We start from the raw sequence: 25322 nt of genomic DNA, 5'->3' as shown, positions 1-25322 counted from the left end.
TTTTCCACTCATTATCTTATGATCAGTAATAATATTGTCACTTCATAATTAGTTTAAACCTCATTAACTTGTTTGTGTCATTCTCTTCCCCAGAGTTGTGTTAGTGGAAATTGTCTAGTAAAATATTATGCTGCTTTGTGTAATGGGACTGATAGCATATGATTTTTTTTAAAAAGGTGTTTAATAACAATTGGGCCTGATTTGAGCATGATTCAGAAAAGTGTGAAAATAGAATTGCTAATACACTCAGGGCTTCTCAATGCCAGAAAATTCATTTTTCTAGGGCATTCTTCATAACAGATAACACCAATACCAATAAGCTATTACCTTTTTTCTTTAATAATCCTTTTCTATACTTTTTACAGCCTGTATTTTTTAGTCTGACTTCTCTGTAGCAGCAAATAAAGTAGCTTGGTATATTCCCTTATATGTGTGCTTAAGTTAGGGGAAAATACCATGTGCATGAGTATAGTGTATATTTTTTCTTGGTTCTACTGGCTTAGAAGAGGAAAACATATATTTCACCCAGCTCTGTTTTGCCATCCTTATTCCACACCAAAAAATAAAAGGGATGATGAAGTATATGCCTTTATTTAGGGGAAGACGATGGCTATCTTTCTGAAGCTTTTATTTTTAGTCCATAGCTAGGAGACAATAAGATGAGCTATGTTTTTATGTTCCTTTCTTTTATGAAAAGTAAAAGATGTGGTAGACACATCAACAAAAATGAAGGAAACTTTCAAACAGGTAGTGAGAGGGAAAGTGAGAAACATATTTATTAAGTATTTTTGAAAAAAGCCATTCTGTTTTGATTAAGTCCTGGAAATTGTGTTCGCAATACACCAAGAATGACATAATAGCACTGGGAATGCCGATTTGTTGGCATCATAAATGGAGTAAGGCAAAGGTTCATTGTCCCCACTATCGTTACACTGGTCTTGCACTATGTCATGGACTAATTAATGTTAGGGATAAATGATAAAGCACAGTTTAATGTCCTCATTTTTTTCTAATGACATTGTTCTGTTCAGTTTAACACATCTTGTAATTTAAGAGCAGTCCCAACTTGTAGAAGAGAAAGCAAATCCAGCTGACTTGTTTATCAACAAGGGGAAGACAAAATATACAGCTATCAATGTCCCAAAAGTATCCATCAGAGTAGATGGAAAAATACTAGCTTGAAAATATTTGGAAAAGTAGCATGACTGGCACAGATACCAAAATACAATTTTTTAATATCAGCATTATGTCTCTCCTTTCTGAAGCAGAATCATGGAAATCTACAACTGAAACTGTTAAGAAATGTAATGCATTCCGAAGTAAAAGCCTAGGGAAGAGCTTCAGAATACAAGGGAAAGAATTTCTTGCATCATCAAAAATTCTAACTAAAGCCAACCAAACTAAATAATTACAGATGGTAAGAAGAAGATGGACACACTCAGAACATGCTTTAAGAATGCCACCAACACAACTTCCATGATAAGTAATAAGATGGACGTCACCAGGAGAATAAAAGAGGATGATCTAGGAAAACATTATGCAGAACAACGGAAAAAAAGTTTAATACACCAACATTACATTCAGCGGTCTGAACAGAGCAGCACAAGGTCAAAATAAAAGGTGGAAAGTTGTGGACACCCTTTGCACCTCATGGTACAAGAGGCTAAATGAAAGAGAAGAACACTATATTCAAACTAAAGGTGAAATTGAGCTATTATTTCCACCGTATGGCTTTGTAAAATAGATTTGTCAGAATGGATACTGAAACCTCTGACTATATGTGATTACAATTGCACAGGTCAGAACTAGGGGAAAAAACAAACAAGCACTACAAATCTTAATTAGAGCACTAACTCAAAATAGATGCTTACACATTTTGAGTGGCTTAATTTTGGCCTGTGTCTCTCCTTGAACCTTAAGTAAATTCATACTTAATTTAGGCCTTGTCGAGGAAGGTTTACACTTGATTGGAACTCAGGAGATCTGCATTCAAAGCAAGGTTCTGCCTTCTCTATGACCATCAGCCAGGGGAACCCCTAGGAAAGGTGTGGTGGAGCTGACTCCGTGCTCCTGGAAGGGGCAGGGTCTTGGGTGGAAAACATGGGTTTGGGGCCAGCCATTCCTCAGTGACACCTGGAGCACAACATGTGGTGCTCAGCCGACGATTTAAAGGGCCCAGGGCTTCGCAGCTGGGCTCTTTAGAATTGCTGGGCTCCAAGGCAGCTGTCCCCTTTGTCTCCCCCCGGTCAGTGGGCCTGCCTTGGGCAAGTTGCTTGAGGTTTGTTGTATGTAAGTGCTGAGCACCCAATGCTTCCAATGTCTTCAGCTGATGTTGTGGGTACTGAGCACTCTGTAAAACCAGGGCTTTAAGCTTTCTGTACCTAAATTCCCCTCTTTCCAAGTGGAGATTATATACCTCACAGGGTAAATTCATTAATGTTTATATTCATTTTAGCATGCTAGCTGAACTGCTGTGGTGCCCCAGAATCTGTTTCATCACGTGTGCTTACATTGGTGTTTGACTCATGTTCTGTGGAACAGTTTGCTGTGTTGTATTTGTGGCAATGGTGCAAATGGAATCCATTTCTTACCAATATGGGGAATAGGAAGAGGGGCAGCAGCTAATGGGGGCCTCCTCACATGACTCTCTACTTGACTCTTCCCTGCCCCCAGCCCAGGTCCCCTATGCTCTTCCTCTTCCTACCCCATGATCCACCACCTTACCAGAAGAGGGCTCTGTCTCTCCTGCTGTGCCACAGACTAGCGGCAAAAGGAAAAACATGTCAGCAGCTCCTTCAGCTCTGTTCTATCACCCCAGCCCTTCCATGTAGCCATGTCTAAGCTCCATACTACACCTCCGCCATAGGACAGCACCAGGGGCAATACAGCTGTGCTAGAGGAGCTGCTCTCATTCTCTCCTTTCCCCACTGCAGTGCGTGGGAGAGGCCTGAACGTCAGGCCGATCCTGGGAAACGCAGTAGAGAAAAGAGTAGAATGTAGGGCCACCAAGAGGCCCCTCGCCAGCAGCTCCTCTGGAGCAGCCAGGCCACCTCCACCTTTTGTCCTCTGCCAGGGCTGCTGTATGGATGGAAGAGACCCTGTGTGGAGGTGCTGGGGGTAGCACAGCTGTGCCGGAGGAGTTGCTAACGTGGGGCCACCCAGTAGCCCCATGTTCTTATCCTGCAGTTTCTTTCTAGTACACCATATTGGCTATAAATGGCAGACTGGACTGAACTGCTGATTTGCATCAGGCTCTAACTACAGCAATGATATCTCTGCACAGTCCTAAAACAAGTTTAAGCACCAGACAGGATATTTTAGCTGCATTTCAGAAATATTTAGTTTCTGTACATTCTCATTTGTGATGTAAAACTGTTCTCTTAAAGACAAGTGGTAAGTGTTGTGTCCCAAAAACCATCTACTAAAGCCCCTTCTTCTGGTGTAAGGTTTCCATAGCAACAAGCATGGAGCACTGGCATTTTGTGATGTCATTATTCAATACAAATGCAAAGGTCTGGGGAACTGAGAGCAGATTACAGCTGCTCTTCATGCCTTTACAAAGCATTTTACTGTGGATTCATCTTGTTAACCTAAAGCTGTTCCTATGGGAACAGGGCAAGCACTTAATGTAGGTGCAATACGTCAGCATATTTTTTCCCCTCGCAAGTTATTTTCTTGTGAATCCCTTGTCAAGTCATAGTGCTACCAATAGTAACAACTAATAGGGGCACAATTCCGATGTCACCAACACCTAGACAAGTTTACTGATTTTATTGGAGTTAATCCTGATTTAATCTGGTTCTTCTATACTTAATTTTTGAGTTTGTAATTAAAATGTCCACCTTGAAAAAGTGAACCTAGTATTTTTTTCATGTGTATCTATAGGATGACTGTAATGTATCAGAAAGGTAAACAGAAGTGGTGCTCTTTTTCTTTTCTGGCAGAGAGTTGGTTTTTCTGGCAATTCTAGCACAGGATTTCTGGTTCCATATTTATTTAATTTCTCTTGGATCGGTGGGGCAATCTGTCATGTATGTAGCTACGATTCTGTTTTCTTTGCAATGGACCATTAAATTTAAGAATTATGCCTGAATGCTTATCAGCTGGGCTCCACAGTATTTTTAGTTGTCTGTTTCCTTTAACCACACTTTGAATGCTTGGGGAAAAGTCTTAGGATCTGCTCTGTACTGCAGGCACACGCTAATGGATAAAGATGAGCGAAAAATAATTCTATTCAGACACAGTCATTTCCAGTCCCATTACATTTCCTGGAATGGTCTAGGAAGTAATTCTCAAGTTTTCTCTTCCCAAGAGAATGATACTGCTTCTGAAGTGTTCCAGATCCCATCAATCCACAAAGAAAAGGACTCATGTTGTCTATTCTGAACTGATCCCCCCCTACACTACAGCACATTTCATTTCAATAGAATACTGGTCACCTTATTTCAGTTTTTTAAAAGCAGTTCATTATCTAGTTCAAACAGTTCTGACAAATATATGTATCACTATCAGCAGTACTGAACTTATAAGGCATTTCTACAGTTACTTTCCTAAACCCATCCTGGAGTTACTGCATCAATACAGAAAAGAGACATCCAATTATGCAAAGCACATGTTATAATGAGAACACATTACCATTAATAAATATTAGCTTCATGTGACATATGCACTATTTATGTATCTTTTTTCAAAGAGCTGAATTTTTTTAATGCTTACGTGAAACAGCTAAAAAAAAGTACTAGACATTATTAATTCTCTCACACGCACACACATCCTCACTCCCAAATTCACATTTTCAAAAATGTGTTTCATTCACCATGGGCTTTATTGTATCATCTGTTTTTAATAGGCACTCCCTATGGATTGCAGTTGGGAATTCTGCTTAAAAACAGAGTATTGTAATGACAGATGGAACTCTGGAGTAGGAACCAAAGTTACCCATAGTATTAAATGTAATGAGCTTCATCAGCAAAAGAATATGACTTGTATTTGTGCAGTTCTCAAAAACAAGTTAAGTAAAATTTAAAACTCTCCAGTATGTTATGTTAGCTACAGCCATTACAGTACTATATGGCCCATGAACAGACATAAATCAATACATGCTTGAATTCCTTTTCAAGAAAAAAAAGAAGCTGTTTTTGTAAAGTTACCAAAGTTTAGGAAAGAGAAATTTAGCAAATAAAAGATGTGTTAATTAATGTGTGTAAACATAATTGAAATATATCTGCTTTTCCCTATGGAGTTTTTCCCCAATTAAGATTGGGCCAGGAACCATATAAAAACAGAGAAAGATAAGTCTCTGCGCCCCATGGAGTTTACAATCTAACTTCCCAATTCTGTGATGAGCTCTGTATGGTCACTAGGGGTACGTCTAAACTACATGGCTCCGTTGACGGAGCCATGTAGATTAGTGTACTCAAAAAAGGGAAATGAAGCAGCGATTTAAATAATCGCCGCTTCATTTACATCAAAATGGCTGCCGCGCTGTGCTGATCAGCTGTTTGGTGGTACAGCGCAATAGTCTAGATGCTCCGCGGTCGACAAGGGCTTCCCTTGCCAATCACGGAGTGTTCAGACTACCGTGCTGTGCCGCCAAACAACTGATCGGCACATTTTGATGTAAATGAAGCGGCGATTATTTAAATCGCCGCTTTATTGCCCTATGTCTAGAAACCTAATCTACATGGCTCCATCGATGGAGCCATGTAGTCTAGACATACCCTAGGGTCCCATTCTTTGCAGGAGCAGAGCCTATGGTCTGAATTCTGAGACACTTATTTTCCAAGATATTTAGAAGCTTAAAGACGCAGATAGGGACCAAATAGGATTTTTAAAAGTTCTTCAGATTTTTCTCTCAGATATATTATTTGCCATAAAATGCAAAGTCAACAAAACTTTGCAAATTTGGTCCTTTGCCAAACAGTTTTGATTGAACCAAAAAGTCACGTTTGGTGGTGGTTGCTGCTGGTGGAAACACCTCCCCTATAAGCTTCAAAATGATCTGGAGAAATAGTCTGAAGTAAATAGGATGAAATTTAATAAGGACACAAATGCAAAGTACAATACTCTGTTATGGAAGGAATTGTATAGCTTCACCTATACAAAATGGGAAATGATTGTATAGAAAAGAGTCCTGCAAAAAGGGATCTGAGGATCATATTGGACTATAAGCTAAATCTGAGTAAACACTGTAACACTGTTGAAAAAAAAAGCAAACATTACTCTAGGATGTATGAGCAGGAATGTTGTAAGCAAGACACAAGAACTAATTCTGTTCTACTCTGCACTGATTGGGCCTCAACTGGAGTATTATGTCCAGTTCTGGGTATCGCAATTCAGGAAAGATGTAGACAAACAAGAGAAAAGCAAGAAAAATAAGTAAAGGTCTAGAAAACATGATCTGTGAGGGAAGACTGAAAAAGACTGGGTTTGTTGAATCTGGAGAAGAGAAGACTGGGAGGGGACATGATAATAGTTTTCAAGTACGTGAAAGGTTTTTACAGAGGAAAAAATAAAATTGTTCTTGTTAACCCCTGAAGATAGGACAAGAAGCACTGGGCTTAAATTGCAGCAAGGACAGTTTAGGTTGAACAATATGAAAAACCACAGGCAGGTTAAGCACAGGAATCAATTGTCCAGGGAGGTTGTGGAATCTCAATCACTAGAGATTTATTAGAGCAGGTTAGACAAACACCTGCTAGGGATGACCTAGATAACACTTATTCCTACCATGAGCTAAGTTCCCAGTAAGCTGTGTGGCCATAAAGTTGCCTATTTAGCACCGCACAAACACTCAAGGCACCTGTGCAAGGTGAGGAGGAATGCCTCTCCATCCCCAAGATGGGCTCCAGTCTGGTGGCCAGAGAAGGATGGCCCAGCTCCATGCATCTTTCCCCCACTGTAGTTGGAGTGCGCTTTGACCCCACCCCACCACATGAATTTTGTTATGTGCACCAATATGAAGGTGATGTCTGACACACCATCTCCATATTGGTGCACATAACAAAATTCATTCAGCTCAAGGGGGTGGGAAAAATTAAAGGGAATACTGGCCATGAGTGAAGGCCTGAACTAAATGACCTATCGATGTCCCTTCTAGTCCTATAATTCTATGATTCTCGAATAATTGCACTCATTTCCTCCACTCATGGTGCATGATGTTTTACGGTGCTTGGTCATGATTTCCCAAAGTAAATTGCACACTGTTACTTCTCACTTACATAATTGGGAATAAATATCTATACACATACTACTCACTGTCCAGGAGCTAGGTACTCAGATATTAGTACTAGATAGATCAGAGAGCACGGGGCAAGATATCTCCAGTGCCCAAGAAAGCATCATGATTCATCCTGGAAGGAACAGGTGGAGTTTACTGAGCTTATTATATATTATTTTAGTTACGCTTGTTATAAATCCAGTTGGCATATTCTCAAAATTACACAGCCTGGGAATATTATTGGTCATTCATATCGATCTCTTGAGTCTATGTTATTTCACATGAAGCTTAATACAACAAAAATCAGGTAATTTTATATATACATATACTAATACTGCAGTAAATACGTACAATATTATGTGCATGCAAACTTGTAATTTATGTCCTTATGTTTGTTCTTACCTGCAGCTGCTTCAGAACTAGTACATTCTTGAACTGAACCAACTGAACTAGGGGGGAAAATGTCATCATCAAAACTGATAAGATCTCCTTCCCCAGCTGGTTTACTTTGTAATGTACATGTTGAGAAGTTTGTTGGAGTGGATGACTCCCTCAGTGACTTGAAAGCCACTGCTTGGGCAGCTTCAGAGAGACCGGGAGCAGCAATGACTGGCTTTAGTAAAGTCGAACAAGGGGTAGGACTTTCTACAGAAAATGACTTTTTGGGAATGAGTGGCCTTGGAGCAGGAACTGGGAATTTCTTTTGTCCAACATTGTTCTCTGAAGCTGCCCCATTCCTTGCATCAAGCAAATTGTTACTAGTACTTTTTACAAGATTAGGTTTTGGTTTCTTTGGCAATTCAGGTTTGGTTACGACATCGCTCCTGGCTTCTTGAGGGGCAGGGTGCCATTCTCTGGGTGCAGCTTTGTGTGTGCTTCCTGTCCATGAATCCAACTCTCCTGAAGCTTTCCTGGCCCCTAGCTCTGGCTTTGGAGCTACTATTGGCTTTTTTGCAGTTACTGATGGTCTTGGGCCAAATGATCGTGGAGCAATTTCTGGTTTCTTTGATAATCCTGAGGTATCAGAACTTGTTTGGGATTCAAAAGCTTTGATCCTTGAACCAATACTATTTTGGCTTTTTTCTGTATTCATACTGTTCAACAACATGTGATTATCTGATAATCTATCAACTAAGAGGTTCACAGGCTGATTTGGAGATGGCTCCTTTTCAGCTTGAGGCTGACTCACTTCTTCCTGATTGTCTTGTGATTTACTTTGAATATCTCTGACAACAGGTCTGAGATTGCCTTTTGATCTTGGTTTCGGTACTGGACCTGTCACATTACTGGGATTTTCTTGGCACTTCCATTCTTCAGAAGCTTGAAAGACAACTAAGGGAGCCTCATTTTCTGAAGGACTGCTATTCAGGATGGGTCTGGGAGGTCTGAGAGGACTTTGCACTGCTGACAGAAAAAAGAAGCTTTAAAATTGTGTTCTCACACATCTTAAACACAAATTTATTTTGTCATTTGGCCTTTCTAACCATTCTGACTGAAATTCTTGCAACTATTCCACTTAGACTCACTGTTTCTTGTATTAGATTTGTCAATCTTGCTTTCTCAATCGGCAAAAATATTATTACACTACAGAAAGAATTGATCTTTGCTCAAATACACAGAATTTAAAAGTAAAAAGTCCAAACTTACTTTGCTGACTTGCAGCACTTTCATTTTAACATACTCAAACCACCATCAAATAATGAAAAATATATATTAAAAAAAGTTTCATGACATTTAGGGTTTCCCAGCACTGGCTAGAACAAGGAACAGTACACCATCTTCTCCAACTAGGTTTGTGTACATCTCAGTCCTGATCTACATCCTCCTTGCTCTTCCACCCAGTGTTTTCAGCATCTCTTTACTAGTGCAGATTAACTTTATTTACCGATTGCCAATAGAGTGGAAAAATACTTGTGCTGATTTTGTGGGGGGAAATATTAAATATTAAATGCATGGTAGCTTTGGGTAATATTAAAGAACACCACATTTTTACTTCTGACCCAGGCCAGAATGGAATATCCAGTTATCAGAGGTAAGAAGAGAATGCAGTAATTCACAGCATCAACTAGTCCATAAATGAAACACTTGTACTGAATGCAAAAATGATCACATTGACTTTTAAAAGCATCCCCAGAACACAATATAAAGCTTTTACCTGGAACAGTTTCAGATTCAGAGAGAGTAGTTTGGTTATTTTTTACACTACTTCTTGGCAAATTGATGATTATTTCTTCTGGAAAGTCAGTCTGTGTTGCAGACGTAGCAGTGTGTTTAGAAGCAGCAGCAGCATTATTGTTATTTGTTGGACTGACTTGCACTTGGTTAATTTCTTTTATCACCTGCTCATAAGATGGTGGAAGCTACACAATTTAAAAAAAAGGTAAAAATGTGAATGGGTCCAAATGTGAAAATTAAAATCCCCTACAGGAATTTAGAAATGTTATAATGACCGGTACAGCAACAAAATCAAAATTGGAACAGTTCTCTTTTAAGAGGACAATGAGTTCTGGAGAGGTTATTGTTCCTCTTTACACTTTACAGTTAACATGAAATACACACAAAAGTAAATACGTCCATTATCCGCTCACCTCAGCTGGAACAAGATCATTTGTCCTCCAGTTAGCCTGGGAAGGAGGAGGGAACCCTAATCCCTGTGGAGTGACATTTCCACCTAGAAACCAGGAGGATGGTCGGAGAGGCTCAGCAGCAACTATTGTAATCTCAGGACGTCTGCAAAGGAACATAAAGAATAAAAAAGGTGATGTGTAGGACATGGAAGGCATGACTGACTTGCAAGACCAAAGCATCCATATTAACATTATTACAGACTTACAAGTTTGGGAATAGCATTATTCCTCTTGAAAAGCAGAACTAAAGAGTTCAAATTCTGCAACCCCTTACTGGAATAACAGGCATGATAGTGTGGATGCATCACATATAAATTCGACCTTGGAGGGCTAAGTCCTAGCATAGATCAGGCCTGAGCGTAAATCAGTTGTCTACAAGAGTAAATATATATCCTCCAACACTCATATTCAATATTGCATGACTGTGCTCTATGGAACCTTTTAAGATATTCTGTATGACAAAAGATTTTTGAGAACCAAACAGCTAGGAAGAGAGTGAGAGCCTGATCATCTCTCTATTGTTAGACTATTGCGCCCATAGAATGAAAAGCTTGGTGAATGCTTTGATGTAAGAATGAGTTGTATTGACTTGCACAACATTCTTGGCCACTGTGGGATGTTAGATATCTGGCGTCATGGACCATTTGCCATGGTAGCTTCTGCCGTCAGTTTGCTATCAGAAAAGTAGTGCACAAATATATGTTTAAAAGGTTCTTGTTATGATCAGTTAATTTGGGGCACCTATTTTGAGAAGTTGGAAAGGGGTGTATAAGAACAGCCATATAGGATCAGAACAAAGACCCATTTAGCCAAGGGATACAAAATCCCATTTAAAATGTTATGTTTAACTGGTTAACCGGCTTGCCGCATTACACAACAGGCAGTGCAGACAGGGAGCTGCTCCGGCTGGACTGGGCAGGCTGCTACAGCCGGGCCAGGCACCAGTTACCCTGCTCAGTGTGCCGGTACGGCAACGCATCTTTAGTCTAGCCCACTATCCTGTCTTCCAACAGTGGCCAATGCCAGGTCCCGCAAGGGAATGAACTGAACAATGTATGTATTAAAGTTTGAATTCTCAACCTAAAATGATCACATAGAAAAGGAGTGTGTATGAAGGTAGTAGTGCTGCAATACATGTTTTTAAAAATTTCAGATCAAAAGCCCATCTTTTAAAAATCGTATTTTTAAAAAAATGTATGCATTTACTGCTTTGGTTCCAGTGATCACTAAGAAAAGAAAAGAAAAGAAAAGAAAAGAAAAGAAAAGAAAAGAAAAGAAAAGAAAAGAAAAGAAAAGAAAAGAAAAGAAAAAAGAAAAGAAAAGAAAAGAAAAGAAAAGAAAAGAAAAGAAAAGAAAAGAAAAGAAAAGAAAAGAAAAGAAAAGAAAAGAAAAGGAAAAAGGATCCTAACACTATCAGATAAAATGAACTCTAAAACCAACTATTATAGGACATGATTGAAATACAAATGATCATGTTATACCTTCTATCTCTCTGCTGTTCAGTATGAGAAGTCCGAGAAGCTATTAAAGTAAAACAAAGAGAAAAAAAAGTTAACTTAGACTAGTACAGCAACAAACTGAAGATGGTAAAAAGCCATCATAATCATAACTGACCTTATGTAACATTTGATGATAAACAACAGATTTCTAAAAGAGTGGCCCTTTCTAAATAACATTTATTTTTATTAAAAACAAGAGATTTTTTTAAAAGCTGTTCTTCAGTAATGTTTATAAGACACAGAATATGTATATTTACACACACACTGGAGTTCAAGAATCCTCTGAGGCATGTTTTGTGGTTCAGACAAATTGCAGAGAGAAGGAGGAAAAAGTCCAAAACTGTTACCATTATGCTAAAATAACACGAAAGCTCTGAAAGAAACTAAAAAGCAAGTAAAATTAATAAGAGCGAGGCTACCACATCCTTAAATACTTTTATGCCTTTTTGTTTTTCACCACTCCATGGATTAAGAACAGTGTGATACTCCTTAGCCTTGTCTTTCAAAAATTTGTTTCCTAGACTTTGTGTATTTTAAACATGTTTTTGGTTCAAATTTTTATTTTGATGTAATTTTTTTGTTTAAAAAAAAAAACCCTAATCCAATAAAAGAAATATATTTACCCGAGAAACTATTTCCGTCTGCTGAGTAAATATTTAATAGTATTGTGTGCAGGAGAAATATGCTTAACATGCTTATTTAAAAAAAAAATCAAATATTTTAAAGGCCACGCTAACTTTTTAAAATGCGATTAAATAAAAAAAGAAAATAAATCAACTCTCAGCTTAATCTTTACATAGCAAATGTGATTTAGGGAGAAGTAAAGTCTTACTATGCAAAAGCTGACAATTGCACCATTATTATGCCATGACAGATTGAGAGCTGAAATCAGCAAAGCACCCCTTGAAAAAGAAAGGCATAGTTTTGTCACAGACATACCTCGTCCACGGGGCATTTTTGATGTGCACTATTCATGAGTGCTAGAGGAAAAAAAGAAGGGGTTACAGTAGAGAAAGAGGGTGTGAGGAAGAAAGAACAATCCACAGCTCCTATAAGTCAATAGACAAGATTATTTGGATTTGTGTTAGTCACACAAGAATAGTGCAGATTTCAGTTTTTTTAAAGAAAAACTCTAATGGTTTGTTTGATTGTTCAAAATAAAATTTATTTTAAGAAATTCAGAGCAATTTACCTGACTTTTTAATTTCTCTTCTCACACTGAATTTAACAGAAGGTTAGTAAAATTGCTTGGGGATGACATTTTAATTATGAACAGGAAAACTGAGAAGGAAAGAAGAAATACTTCTGTTGTGCTGATTTCAAATGAGAAAAGCATTTTTAGGTATTTATTAATTGGTGTCTACTTTGATATAAACTCTTTATAAACAGATGGGATACTAGTCAAATCAGATTCTTTAATAATTTGCATCCTACCCATTCCAAGCTTATCTTTGAACCCCCATGCATGAACATACATTTCCCTTCTTTACCTTCCCTTTCACTCAGAATAAAGAAAAGAGGTAAATCACTCCAACTGGTATGAGACACCTGTTTAGCCTAAGTGTTGTTACAGTCATGTTCATTTCAGACTATACAGAGATCAAGTGGGTAAAGAAATATTTTCATTGGATCAAATTTTATTGGTGAGAGAGAAGATTTCAAGCTGTCACAGACCTCTTTTTCAAGTCTGTGAAATATATTCAGTGTCCTAGCTTAAGGCCTTGTCGCAAGTTTTGTTGCCAAAAAACCATTTTGGTGACAAAACCCAGAGAGCGTCCACATTGTGCCACGACAAAAGCCCAGTTTTGGCAACAAAAAACTTCCACCTCCACACAAGACTTTAGTGTCTCTCCCCCTCCCCTTTATTGTCGACAATCATGTAGTGTGTACTACAGTAAGTATTTTGTTAAGTCCTTTGACCTCCAACATGTTTCCCACAATGCCCAATTAGCCACTCTGGCCAGAGCTTTAACCTCTGCTGCTCTGCAGCCATAAAAACAAGCAGATGCAAGTCTTGTGTGGAGGTGGAAGTTTTTTGTTGCCAAAACTTCCACCTGCAAACCCCCAAAACTTAAAAAATCCATTTCCTGGTGTCTGGCTTATTGTATAATGGTCCTCTTGGCTCGCTGTGTATTGGTCCTCCTGGCATCTTTTCAGGGAGGTGGCTATTGCTCAAAATGCTCTCCTACTAGGAGCAACACAGAGCTTTTGGATATTATCAGTGTGTGGGGCAAAGAATCGGTGCAATATCAGCTTCAAGTGACCTCTAGAAACTGGAACATAAATGGTCACAATTCTCGAACCCTGTATGAGTGAGACATTCTATAATGCAGAGTCAAGATAGTGTAACTAGAGAAAATTTTAGGGTAGATAAGGCCTGAATTTCAAATGTTCAAAAAGGCAGGAAAAATGTAACTTGATTTAATAAGTCCAGTTGTTTTTCCTTTGTGGATCACCTTTAGGAAACATGCCGATATTTTTGTCCCCTGAAATCCTATTCAGCTCAGAGCCATTCACTGTCATAGAAATGCTAACACTTTCATAGTTATAGACTAGATAAACAAAAACTAATGATAACTATATATGGGACGGCAGAACATGTAACAAAACTCGGAGTTCTTCTTTATCCCTTTCCATTTTATGGCTCTTAAGGGGAAAAAATCTTTATGGCTGATTTGACATAACTTTTTCTTTAGGAGAAATTGTATGAATGTTCGTGAGTTGTTACAATGGTTTTTATTATTCCAGTACTGCATGCAACTTTCTTTACTGCTTATTTTGCAATGGCAATAGGTGCAATATAAATGGCAATACATTTTAAATAAATATTCATTATGTGAATTGTAGACTTCAAATTTTTCATCTAGCTTTCTTCTTGCAACCAGTAATTTTCTATTTCTTTTGTTCCAACTAAATGTGCAGTGGTAAGAGAGTACATTCTGAGTTTTGGGTAGAGTTATGACACACCCTAGTTCCCTTATGACTGGAATTTCCCCCACCCCATTACCCCATCTTTTCCACTTTAGATAATATTCTTGCTAACTAGTTTGTTTCTCTCTTAGATTTGAGACACATATGGATTATGGGGATATAGTTTTCAGCAATGAGTTAAAAAGGCTACCAAACATGTTTCACAATGGGACCTCTGAAATCACATTGCAAATTTTCAATATAGGAAAATAAATGACCCATTCTGAGAAGAAAGTTATTTTTCAACTAGGGATGTTAGATATTGTGTATTTTAGTAATTGAGTAAGTAGCTGGTTTAAAAATCAGTTTTCACCTGCCTGTGGACAGAGCTCCCCATAGACAGAGGCTGCTTAGGCTTCCATCCTACTTCCCCCCTTCCCCCGCTGTTGCTCCACCCCTCTCCCGCTGCTGATACAGAAGCAGCAGCACAGGGGGAGGAGGGAAATGTGGCTCCACAGAGCCATTGCTCAAGGGGAACCGGCTTAAAACCAGTTCCCTGTGTGTATTGGTCTGCCTGTCTGATAGAGAGGTATAGCAAAGGGGGGAAGGGTTGCATGTAGTCATTTGGATTAACTGTTAATCGTTTAAACAGCTATACGCAAATATCCCTATTTTCAACCGAGTGAGCACAGAATGTAAAGCTCTTTGTGGAAAGGTCATGTCTATGTCTATACAGAACCCAGGCTCCGAGTTCCCATCCCATTTGGGCCACTGAGTGCCACTGTAATAAAAATATCACCATCATATTTTTCAATTCTCAGGAAATCTTAATTTGGCCATTTTATTTTCATTTCATTATTAAAGTATCAATATAAACACTGATTTTCTTTTTTATAGTGGCAGATTCCATAGTTTTTACAAGTCATTTTATTTTTAATTACAGAAGCAAAAGCCTCAGACATGAACATCTGCAAACTTTGGGGGAAGCCCAGGTCCACACTGTGCTTTTAAATCAAATTTAGTCCTGGCAATTATAGATTCAATAAATGAGTTCTGTCAATTAAATCTTTCAATATCCTTAGGCAATGTGATTACCATGAATTTTAAAGAAATGCTAATTGTTTTAAATAGCAAGGTTATGTACTAATTAATCTAACTGCAGATTCTCTTAAAGCTTTCACACCACAAGTCAGAAATTCTTGCCTTCAGCCTAAGATAAAATGCAATACACTGGCATTTCTAAGAAATTATTCTTGTCACTGTCTAGGTACTTATATGGTCCTCATATAAGTAGTATCTGACCATCTCCTGATAATTAAAACAGAAGACCGAATCATACTCTCTCTGTTCCTTTCCCTACATGTGTGTGTGAGAGAGACAGAGAGACACTCAGACACAGAGAGATACACAGAGAGAGAGAGAGCAAGAACAGAAGTCCGAATCATAATCTCTCGGTTCCTTCCCCTACGTACGTACGTATGTACGTACATGTATGTGTGTGTAAGTAGTACATATTATGGGAATGCTAAGTTGAAAAGACAAGTTAAAAACCAGAGAAACTGATTATACAAAGATCTTATTGAAAATTTTCATAAAACGAGGTACAGATAACTGGGAGCTTTCTTGTTATGAAGCTCTTTAAAACCAGATCCTGAAGCTAGCTCCTCAAAAGCTTCTAAATTTCACTCATGCAAAGTTTAGAAGCCTGTCATGCAGAACATAGCAGCTCTGCAAGACTGAAGCGCCACATGGCAGGCACACTCCAGTTCGTCAGTCAATACATCCCAGGGAACATAACCAACTTTTGGGCAAACCTAGTGGCTCAGTTAATTGGGTTGGAATGTAATAGTGAAAAAAAGTGAAATCTTGGGTATTTATAGCTACCAGCTGGACACATTTATGCAGAAGTCTACATGGTAAGCCTTGAAGCGTATCAGGAATGCTAAAACGAATATAGTCGGAGAGTACTACATGCAAGAAATCAGTGGGGAATTTTTTTATTGCAGACATCACTCTAGAGGATAAACTAAGCTGCAAAAGCAACTCAGGTGCTTAAAACACAAACTGTACCTCTATTGCCCCAAAGAGAAGGGCAACCATCAGCTTCTAGATCATCTAGCGACAACTGCACCACTGATTACAGGAGGGCCTGTACAGAGACATTCCACAACCAGCTGCTGTAGAAGAAAGAATACCTACACCGGAAACCTTTTATTTTATTTGCGCAAAAACATGCCTGTGTGGACATTCTGCGAGTTTTTGCGCAAAAACTCTGTAGTGTAGACCTAGCCCCAGCTTCTGCACCTCCGCCCCCCTCAAAAGGGTGTTAATAAAGGTTAGCAATAAAACCCGCTGTCACAAGTTACTACTGCTCCTCATACTTCTAGCCACATTCTTGCCTAGTAGATGACATCAGTGGAATGAGCCATAAAATGCCTTCCACCGCCAGCCACTGCTATACCTGTCTCCAGCTAAATCTGTGCACTTTGCTATCCTTCCCCAAGACATGATCCCCTCTTCTCCTCCAAACTTTCATTAGTCTGTTTGGGTTTTTTCCTTCTCTGACATAAGTCTTATTTTCAGACAGCTGTTTTGTTTAAACGGGAGGTCATACTGGGCTGACTCTTCACTAGCCAATGTTTATTTTTATATATAAACACTGAATTTCTTTGACTAGTCCATGTGCTTTATTTATTTCTTTTGTTTGTATTTGAATACTGGCTGGAGGCCCCAACCATTATAAGAGCTGCACTGTGCTGATTATACAGTAGTACATAGAGCCCAGACTTGTAGAGCAATTATTAAGGCTAGAAAATGGTGGTAATGGAGAGGGAAAAAATTGCTGACTGTACCCATACTACTATTTCTTTCTCTCCTCTAATTCATGACTTCCTAGGTTTATTAAGAAAATCAATCTCAGAAAGAAGGGCCTGTATTGAGCTACTTAGACGTTTGAAATTACATGTTCTTATCTCCTCAATTATGGCTACAGTCAGGGACAGCAGGAGAGAAACAAGACTTCCCATTTCTCTGCTAAAAACAGAGGGAGAAACAGAAAGAGAGAACTCCCAGCTTCATCCATTTTAACCACAATCATCAGATTATAAACTTTGCTGACATCTGTCATGAGGCCTTGCAAATGAAAGCTAATGAGACTACGTAAGTTGAGATTCAAAAAAGAAAAATATTTCTAATGATATTAAGGACATATTGTTACAGTAGATACTGTACATTCTTGCAATTAACGTTTGAGCGAGTTGGGGAGCAGACAGGGAGTTTTGGTTCAGGCCTATTTATAACTGAGATTATAGAGGTAACTTTTTATGCATTCTGTCTACATAAATATATAATGGCTGTTTCACTGCTTCTTTAATCATGGGATATGTCTTTCTCCTTTGAGTAATTCTCATGACATGAATATTGTAACACAGCCAATCATATACTAGTATTATATTATCATTACTTATTCTTTGTACATATTGGACCTCCCTCTTCTGGCACCCTTGGGACCTGACCGTTGTTGAATGAGAGATTTGCTGGACCATGGGAGGTCATTTCTGGCCCCCCTTCTACTGACTCCCCCCAGCCCTGGATGGATCACCAGCCTCCTGGCCACTCCACCCCCTGCCAGCCCCACTGTCCTGCCAGTCTTCCCCCACCCCTTCCCTGCTAAGCCAGGCAGCCCAGCTCCCTGTGCACCAGGCTCCTGGCCACACATGGCACCCTGCTGCAGTGCACCGGGCTCCTAAACCCACCAGCCCAGCTGCCAGCCTTCCACTGGGACTCTCTGATCCTGTAACATCCATGGTCCTGCTGGACCACAGATGTTGCTGGACCAGGAGTCTAGTTAACAGAGGTTCAACCTGTTCTGCTATAACATTTAGAGGTTAGGGCTTACTAGATGAGGATAACTATTTTTATTTCTTTGATTGCTTTATATATATAAAATAAAATTGCCTTTATATGCCCAGAACATATGTGAAATGTTATTCATTAATATGTAATCATTTTAGGGAGGGTTTGTAACTAAAACAAAGGACTGGGCCTTGGATATTATCTGGATTCAATTCCTGGCTCTGTCAGACCTTCCTGAGTGACGTGGGATGAGTCATGATCTTTCAGTCCCTCAATTTCTCATTTGTAAAATAACTTCGGTAGCTCTTACTTAGTGTATACAAGATGCCGTGTTTTAAGCATAGCAAAGACTTGCTCTGAGCAGTTAAAGTGCTTACATTCCTGTTGACCACATCACAACTTAGCTATACTAGAGATCCTACAATTGCTATCATGGGCGGGGGTGGGAGGAAGCAACCCCACAATGAAACAACAAACATAGGTCTAAACCGAGCTCTCACTAATGTCTACAGAGCAAAGTTATTTCGAAATAACAGACCTTATTTCAAAATAACTTTCTTAGTGTCTACACAGCCAAACCGCTATTTCAAAATAAATTCGAAATAGCAGAGTGCTTATTTCGAATTTGGTAAGCCTCATTCTACGAGGAATAACACCAAATTCAAAACAGCTATTTCGAAATAAGTGCTGTGTAGACACTCATTTCGAAATAGGAGGCCACCAGCCTTCCGAAGGTGCCCTAGTGGCCACTCCAGCCTCAACCAAGAACACTCCTCTCCCTCCTCCCATCCCCGGAGCCCTTAAAGAGGTAGACTCTGGCCACAGTGCCTGTGCCAGCTCCAAACCTGCCAGCCTAGAGCCAGGAGTCACTGCCCCGACTCAGTGGCCCCAAAACATGAGCCAGCAAGTCAGTGCCAGCCAGCCCTTCACCGCTCCCCGGTACCAGTCTGCCAGCTCCCAGGAGCCTGCCAGGGCCCGAAGAAGGAGGGCGCCTTCCTGGTCTAAGGTGGAGATCATGGACCTTATTCAGGTTTGGGGGGGATGCCCCCAATGTCCATGATCTCCACCCTAGATGGAGGAACGCGGCCGTCTATGGCAGGATAGCTGCCAGCCTGGCCACCAAAGGCCGCATGTGAACCCAGGAGCAGGTCTGCATGAAAATCAAGTTGGTCTGGGGAGACCCCCAACCCTGAGCTTCCCCTCCCCCTTCTTCCCCTTGTTTCCCCCTTCCAGCTCCCTCCTCCCAGGTTTCTCCCTCCTCTCTCCCACCTTCTCTTGTCCCCTCTCCCACCTCCTTTCCTCAGTCTCACCAGAGTTGCATTCCCCCCTCCCCCGAGTTTTGTTAAATAAAGACAGTTTGTGTTTATGAAAAAACTTGTATTTTATTTGACATCAGGAAGGGGAGGTTGGGAGGGATAAATGGAAGGACATGAGGGAGGAATGAGGCACAAGCTCCCAGTGGGGCAGACCAGGGAGGCTCTTAGTGCTCCTCAGGGTGGAAGCTCTCCTGTAGGGCCTCCTGGATACTGACAGCCTCCCAATGGACCTCCCAGATGGCAGCCTGCAGAAAGTGCAGCCAGGCTCGCAGCAACGCATCCAAGAGAAGCACCAGAGTGCCCAGGGGCAGCTCCGGCTCCATGTTGCAGAGTGCTATGGAGTCCCGAGTGAGGGCAACCAGAGCACACAGAGACAAAATGCTTTGCTGTCCCTCATCGAGGTAGTCAAGCAAGCAATAAAACCTGAGAACTGGCTGTCCTGGGGGGGGGGGGGGGGCGAAATCCCTTTAAGCACAGGCCTCAGATAGCCTCAGGCAGCAGCCACACAAAGTAAATCCTGACCTGATGCCCTGCCGGACCTGGTTCTGGACAGCCTTAAATGAGATTCAGCGTCCACTCAGTGTGGACGTGCTATTTCAAAATAACAAAATGCTATTTCGAAATGCATTGTGTGTGTAGACACGTTATTTTGAAATAAGCTATTTCGAATTAACTATTTCAAAATAGCTTATTTAGAAATAACGCTGTAGTGTAGACATACTCTGAGAGTTTTGCCATTGATTTCAGTGGAAGCAGGAAGATGCTCTGACCAACCAACCAAATTAAAGCAAGCAACTACAACCCAGATTCTTCAGAATCAGACATACACAGTTCAGCACAAGTGCACAGGTAAGAGAATTACCAGGATTCTGCAAGAGGAAATAACTCAGCATCAAACAGATGACATGGTCTAAAATTAGGCAAAGCAAAAACCAATACAATCTGTCAAATGATGAATGATTCTGAATAACTAAACATAAGTAACTTTATAATCGTCTCATAAAAATAACCACTTGCTGATAATGAAGATGCAGCAATTTGAAATTAAGATGCCCAAGAGTAGAAGAAAAATAGACTTACTTCTCTTGATTACTGCTCTAATGGATGATAGAGGTCCTTGCCTTAAAGAAAAAGAGAAGAAAATTAAGCATCTCACTAATTCAAAGGGAAATAGACATGTAGCTCAAATTACTCAGAGCTTCTGATCCAGGTAGAATATACTCTGCCACCCAAACTGACAGCAAAATACCTTTGCATTTTATAAGAAAGTTCGTGTTCAGTTAGATTAAATAAATTTGTCTCAAATAGCTAATATATCCACATACATCCAACTCCTAATGAAAACTAGTATATTAGTTTCAATCTAAGGCCATACAAAAACTGCAATAGAAATTAAAAACATTATGATGTGTTCTGAATACTGTGTTGAAGTTCAGATTTGTCACGGCACATTGGAAAACTATCAAATTGTTTTGCATTTTAAGACTGGATAATCTTGTAAATAAGTAAAATACAAACAATAAAATTCCACACATTATTTAAGTATTTTCAACAGCTACCTTAAAGGCCGATTTCATCTTCACATTCAGATGGATTTGCAGCTTTTATTAACAGCTTATGGGGTGGAGGGGGAGAATCACGACTAAAAATGTGTTAATATGCAAGGACAGACAAATCTGTTTCTTTCTCGCAACTCATTTATTTTGTTAGTAGGGCTAAGGTCATTGATGCGTTCCTTCAATTTAGACATAATAGTGACTCCTTCCTCTTCAATCCACAATCCAGAAGAACATGAGGACATTCATGTTTTTAAAAGTATGATGTTAACTTCAAGAACATGAGATTAAGAAATGTAAAATATTAAGCCACAAGAAGTCTTTAAAATCATTTATTACTAACCCTATTTTGAAGTAAAAAATGTTTTTACAGTACAGATAATAAATGAGGCCCAGCTTCTTAGTGAGAATTCTCTGGGAAAACCAATAATCACGTAAAAGGCCAAAGGCTAATTCGTATCAAACACATTATATTTAATACAGTGTATTTAATACAAACCGCAGTTTGCACAGTATTATTCCACCACTGCAGCTCTACAAGTGGTACCAATTGTGCAAGTATTAGTGTAGAGAGAGTACTGGCATGTTTCGCATTATACTTCCATCTTGTTCTCTAAAAATATGGTGGTGAGAATGCTGGCAGTCACCTGAGCTTTTCTACACATATGCACGCACACACGCACTTTCTACCCCTGACCACCAAATAAGGAAGGGGAGAAACTTTAACCATGATTCCAGGGGCTACTTTGATAACTGAAAATTCTAGGGTTCCTCCCTCTCCAGACAATAACTTAGAAATCATCTCACAGGAACACTATATCTGATATCAAGAAAGTAAGTTAAATAAATATTAGACCCACTCACTGTAATACTAACATGTTCTGACATCCTCTGGCAAGTCACTTAAGGGATTCTGGTTAGGCTTATAATTGTAATGTATAATTGAACCAAATATGGCTTGAGGCTCAAGCTCAGCCCACCCCGGGCAGCTCCTCTCCTGCAATGGGGAGCCTGTGCTGGTAATCTAGCCTTGTCCCCCTCGCAAGACTGGAGCCGTTGCCAGCTTCCTGCAGAGGAGGGTGGGAGGTGGCGAAAGCCCCAAGATTTCCCAGATTTTAAAATAATCTTTTAATCTAGGAAGCATCTCTTGTCTTGGTGGACACAAACACTAAGATCACGTGAGTGAGCACATCCGGCTGTGCAGGATGTGGTTTGTGATGAACACTGACTGTGCCAGAGTTGGGCAGGGAAGGCGGCTAAGCTTACAGCAGAGTATCCGGGCTTTGGGGATGGGGAGCGGCTAAACCCTTTTACAGACACTGGGGGTATGTCTACACTACCACCCTAGCTCGAACTAGGGTGGTTAATGTAGTCAATCGAAGTTGCAAATGAAGCCCGGGATTTAAATATCCCGGGCTTCATTTGCATCTTGCCGGGCGCTGCCATTTTTAAATCCCCGGTAGTTCGGACTCTGTGCCCGCGGCTACACGCGGCATGGAGTAGGAAGTTCGAATTAAGTGTTAAGAGGAGTAACGGTAGTTCGAATTAGTAAACCTAATTCGAACTTCCTACTCCATGCCGCGTGTAGCTGCGGGCTCGGAGTCCGCACTAGCGGACATTTAAAAATGGCGGCACCCGGCTTTATGCAAATGAAGCCTGGGAAATTCAAATCCCGGGCTTCATTTTCAACTCCGGTTGCCTACATTACCACCCTAGTTAGAACTAGGGTGGTAGTCCACCCTAGTTAGAACTAGGGTGGTAGTGTAGACATACCCTATCAGTTTAAATCCAGATCCAGTGATGGGCCATCTCGTTTGAGTTTCAAGCACCACCAGAGCCATCCCATCCATAGGACAGTTTGGAGTGGCCAGCTGGGGTCCCACGCTTCAGAGAGACATGGGGCCTGGACAATGTGGGGGCCAATGGCAGAACGACTGGCCCTACTTGGCTCCCCCCCACCTCCTTGCTTCTCGGTGTTGCTCAGGAGAGGAGGAGTTGGGGAGTACTGGGAAAGGGGTGGAGCAGGGACAGGAAGAGAAAGGATGGTGGCTTGGGGAAAGATAAACCTTGAGCTATTAAAGCAGTCTTAATGAGCATTTAATTGATGTTAAGGGTGGGATTCTCTGAAATGTTCCATGTAGTCTAATTCTGCTCCCAATAAAATCAATTCACTTCAATGAGAGCAGAAGTAGGCCAATGAGAAGTGCTTTAGAAAATCTTACCTAAGTAACTCTGTTTCCCTAAACCTAATTAATCCATATTCAGAATGTGTCATGCAAAAAATCAATGTGGAAAAGCTAAAGCGTCTTAACTTTAGGTAAATGAGTAGTATTCCGAAGGGAACTGAGTCTTTGTAAGACACACTTCGGTTTCCTAATTTTTTAAATTGTATGTTTACTCTCCTTCAGCTCACTCAGACGAATACATTCACTGGGACTATCTTAAATAGCAGATTTATTAGTCCATGTGGATCTTTAACTCTAATATGGTGAAAAGCCTATTAACTAACCATTACACCCTAATAAATAAATAAATAAATAAATAAATCTTATAGCGAATGTTAACCAATAAGCAAAAAAAAAAAAAAAAGTTTCAGAACAATATAAATATTCACACAGACAAATATAAATACGCTTTTAAAAACAGTATTTAAGTTCTTCCCAATATGTTAAAGATTTTAAAAACAAAACTATCTGCATATAGGATCATAGCATGCTCCAAGTAACTCCTGACTCATTCAGTCACGCCCTACAATACATTAGAAACACAAAACTTTTAACAACAGCTTTTAAACAATATGCGCTGCAGAGAAATTTTCAATTATTATCGACAGTTCCTCCCTGCACCAAACTTGTCTTTCCAGCTATGATGACACTGTAAGCAGAACTTTGCCAAAGAAATGCCAGAATTGCCTAAAATGATTTCCCCAAATCACTGCCACTTCTCCCCCAGACACTGCCAGTTTACTTTAACAGATGCCAGGCTGTATAACTCAGAACGAGAACGAGAGAGAGAGAGAAGAATGTTAATTGCTTTTTAATATTTTCTTCTTGGTTTTAATTTAGTAACCTCCAGGATTACTATTTCTTTTGCAATATTTTCCGGATGCCCCAAACAGGATTAGAGCCCGTATTATGCTGAGCACTGTACACCTATGTTAAAAGACAAGTCCCGGCACAAAGGGCAGACACATTTTAAACAAACATCACAAAAAGTGATAAGGTGGAAAAGTAGATAAGGGAAGTCTACAGAGCTAAGTAACCAATTCAAATCTGTTCTGGGCAGTAATAACTAAACACCTTTAAAAAGTCTCAGAAGGATACCCATGTTAGTCTGTAAGTTTAAAAATAATTAGTCCTGTGGCACCTTAGAAACTAACAAAAATATATAGCTTTCATGCATAAAACCTAATTCATCTGATTAGTATTTACTTACTGAAAGGTTAGATAGCCATCTAGAAACTAGTTGATGGTTTCAGTCCAGTGCACTGGGTACAGGTGTCCACCCAACAGAGCTGGTACCCTTATTACCAATTTAACTAGAAAGAAGAGGGGTTGAGCAGATATGAAGACTGATTTTTTTTCTGTTACCCAAAGCAGCAGGGCTATGGTGGGAAAGCTTGTACTTCTGCTATCTGTAGACAGACAGAAGACTTCACAGCATCCCAGGCAATCAAACCAGCACCTCAAATAAGCACTGAATTAATTTAACTCATCTAGGAATTTTGTTTTTAAACAAATAGAAGAGGTATGGAATGAGAATGCTAATTTCTCAAAACCTACTGAATAAGTTAAATAGTGTGTATTCTATGGAGGGAAGGAAAACTGCTTGAATTTGAATATACTGATAAAAATACACTCAGGTTTACCAGTAAGACATGTAAGCTGTATGCAAAGGTATGGTTGGGGAGACAAAGGAATGGGAGAAATGTAAAAACTAAGATGTTTCTTTCACTCGCCTCCCTCTCTTCTTAGTCCCACAAAACTAAACTTTTTATAAAATATGATTGAAATGTAACCTCTATCATGGTTTAGAGAGCATCGCCCCTTCAAAACTTTTTCTTGGGGGAAAAGGGGAACATGGAGAAAAAGTAGGAAAACTGTATGTGTCTAGAGCTCCAGAGGTGAGTACTGCAGCAAGCAGGCTCCCACAGTAGGGTTACCAGGTAGATTCAGAAAAAATACCAAACACAGTTGATCGGGGGGGGGGGGGGGGGGGGGGGGGGGGGATCAGCTGGGAGGGGAGTGGGGCTGGCCGGGGGAGATGGTAAGCAGGGCTGGCGGGGAGGGGGATTTGGGGGCAACGGGGCTAGCCGGGGGCAGGGGGAGGGAGGATCGGGG

General features: G+C 40.0%; 1 protein-coding gene across 4 annotated transcripts in view; it reads right to left on the bottom strand.

Moving 5' to 3' along the window:
* SH3D19 (SH3 domain containing 19) overlaps nt 1-25322 on the bottom strand; it is a 115071-nt gene that overhangs the window by 42962 nt on the left and 46787 nt on the right. For 3 of the 4 annotated variants that reach the window (XM_075930037.2, XM_075930030.2, XM_075930028.2), the window contains exons 3-7: nt 20507-20547; nt 11328-11367; nt 9808-9949; nt 9375-9579; nt 7622-8623 (exon numbers count right to left, since the gene is read on the bottom strand). In XM_075930037.2, the coding sequence (XP_075786152.1) occupies nt 7622-8623; nt 9375-9579; nt 9808-9949; nt 11328-11367; nt 20507-20547 (1430 nt within the window). The remainder of the gene's footprint in view (nt 1-7621; nt 8624-9374; nt 9580-9807; nt 9950-11327; nt 11368-20506; nt 20548-25322) is intronic. The other variant, XM_075930029.2, reaches the window with a different exon arrangement.

This window comes from Pelodiscus sinensis, chromosome 4, assembly GCF_052426305.1.
Source record: "Pelodiscus sinensis isolate ZL-2025 chromosome 4, ASM5242630v1, whole genome shotgun sequence".
Taxonomy (NCBI): domain Eukaryota; kingdom Metazoa; phylum Chordata; order Testudines; family Trionychidae; genus Pelodiscus; species Pelodiscus sinensis.
This window is presented reverse-complemented; position numbering and strand designations above follow the sequence as displayed.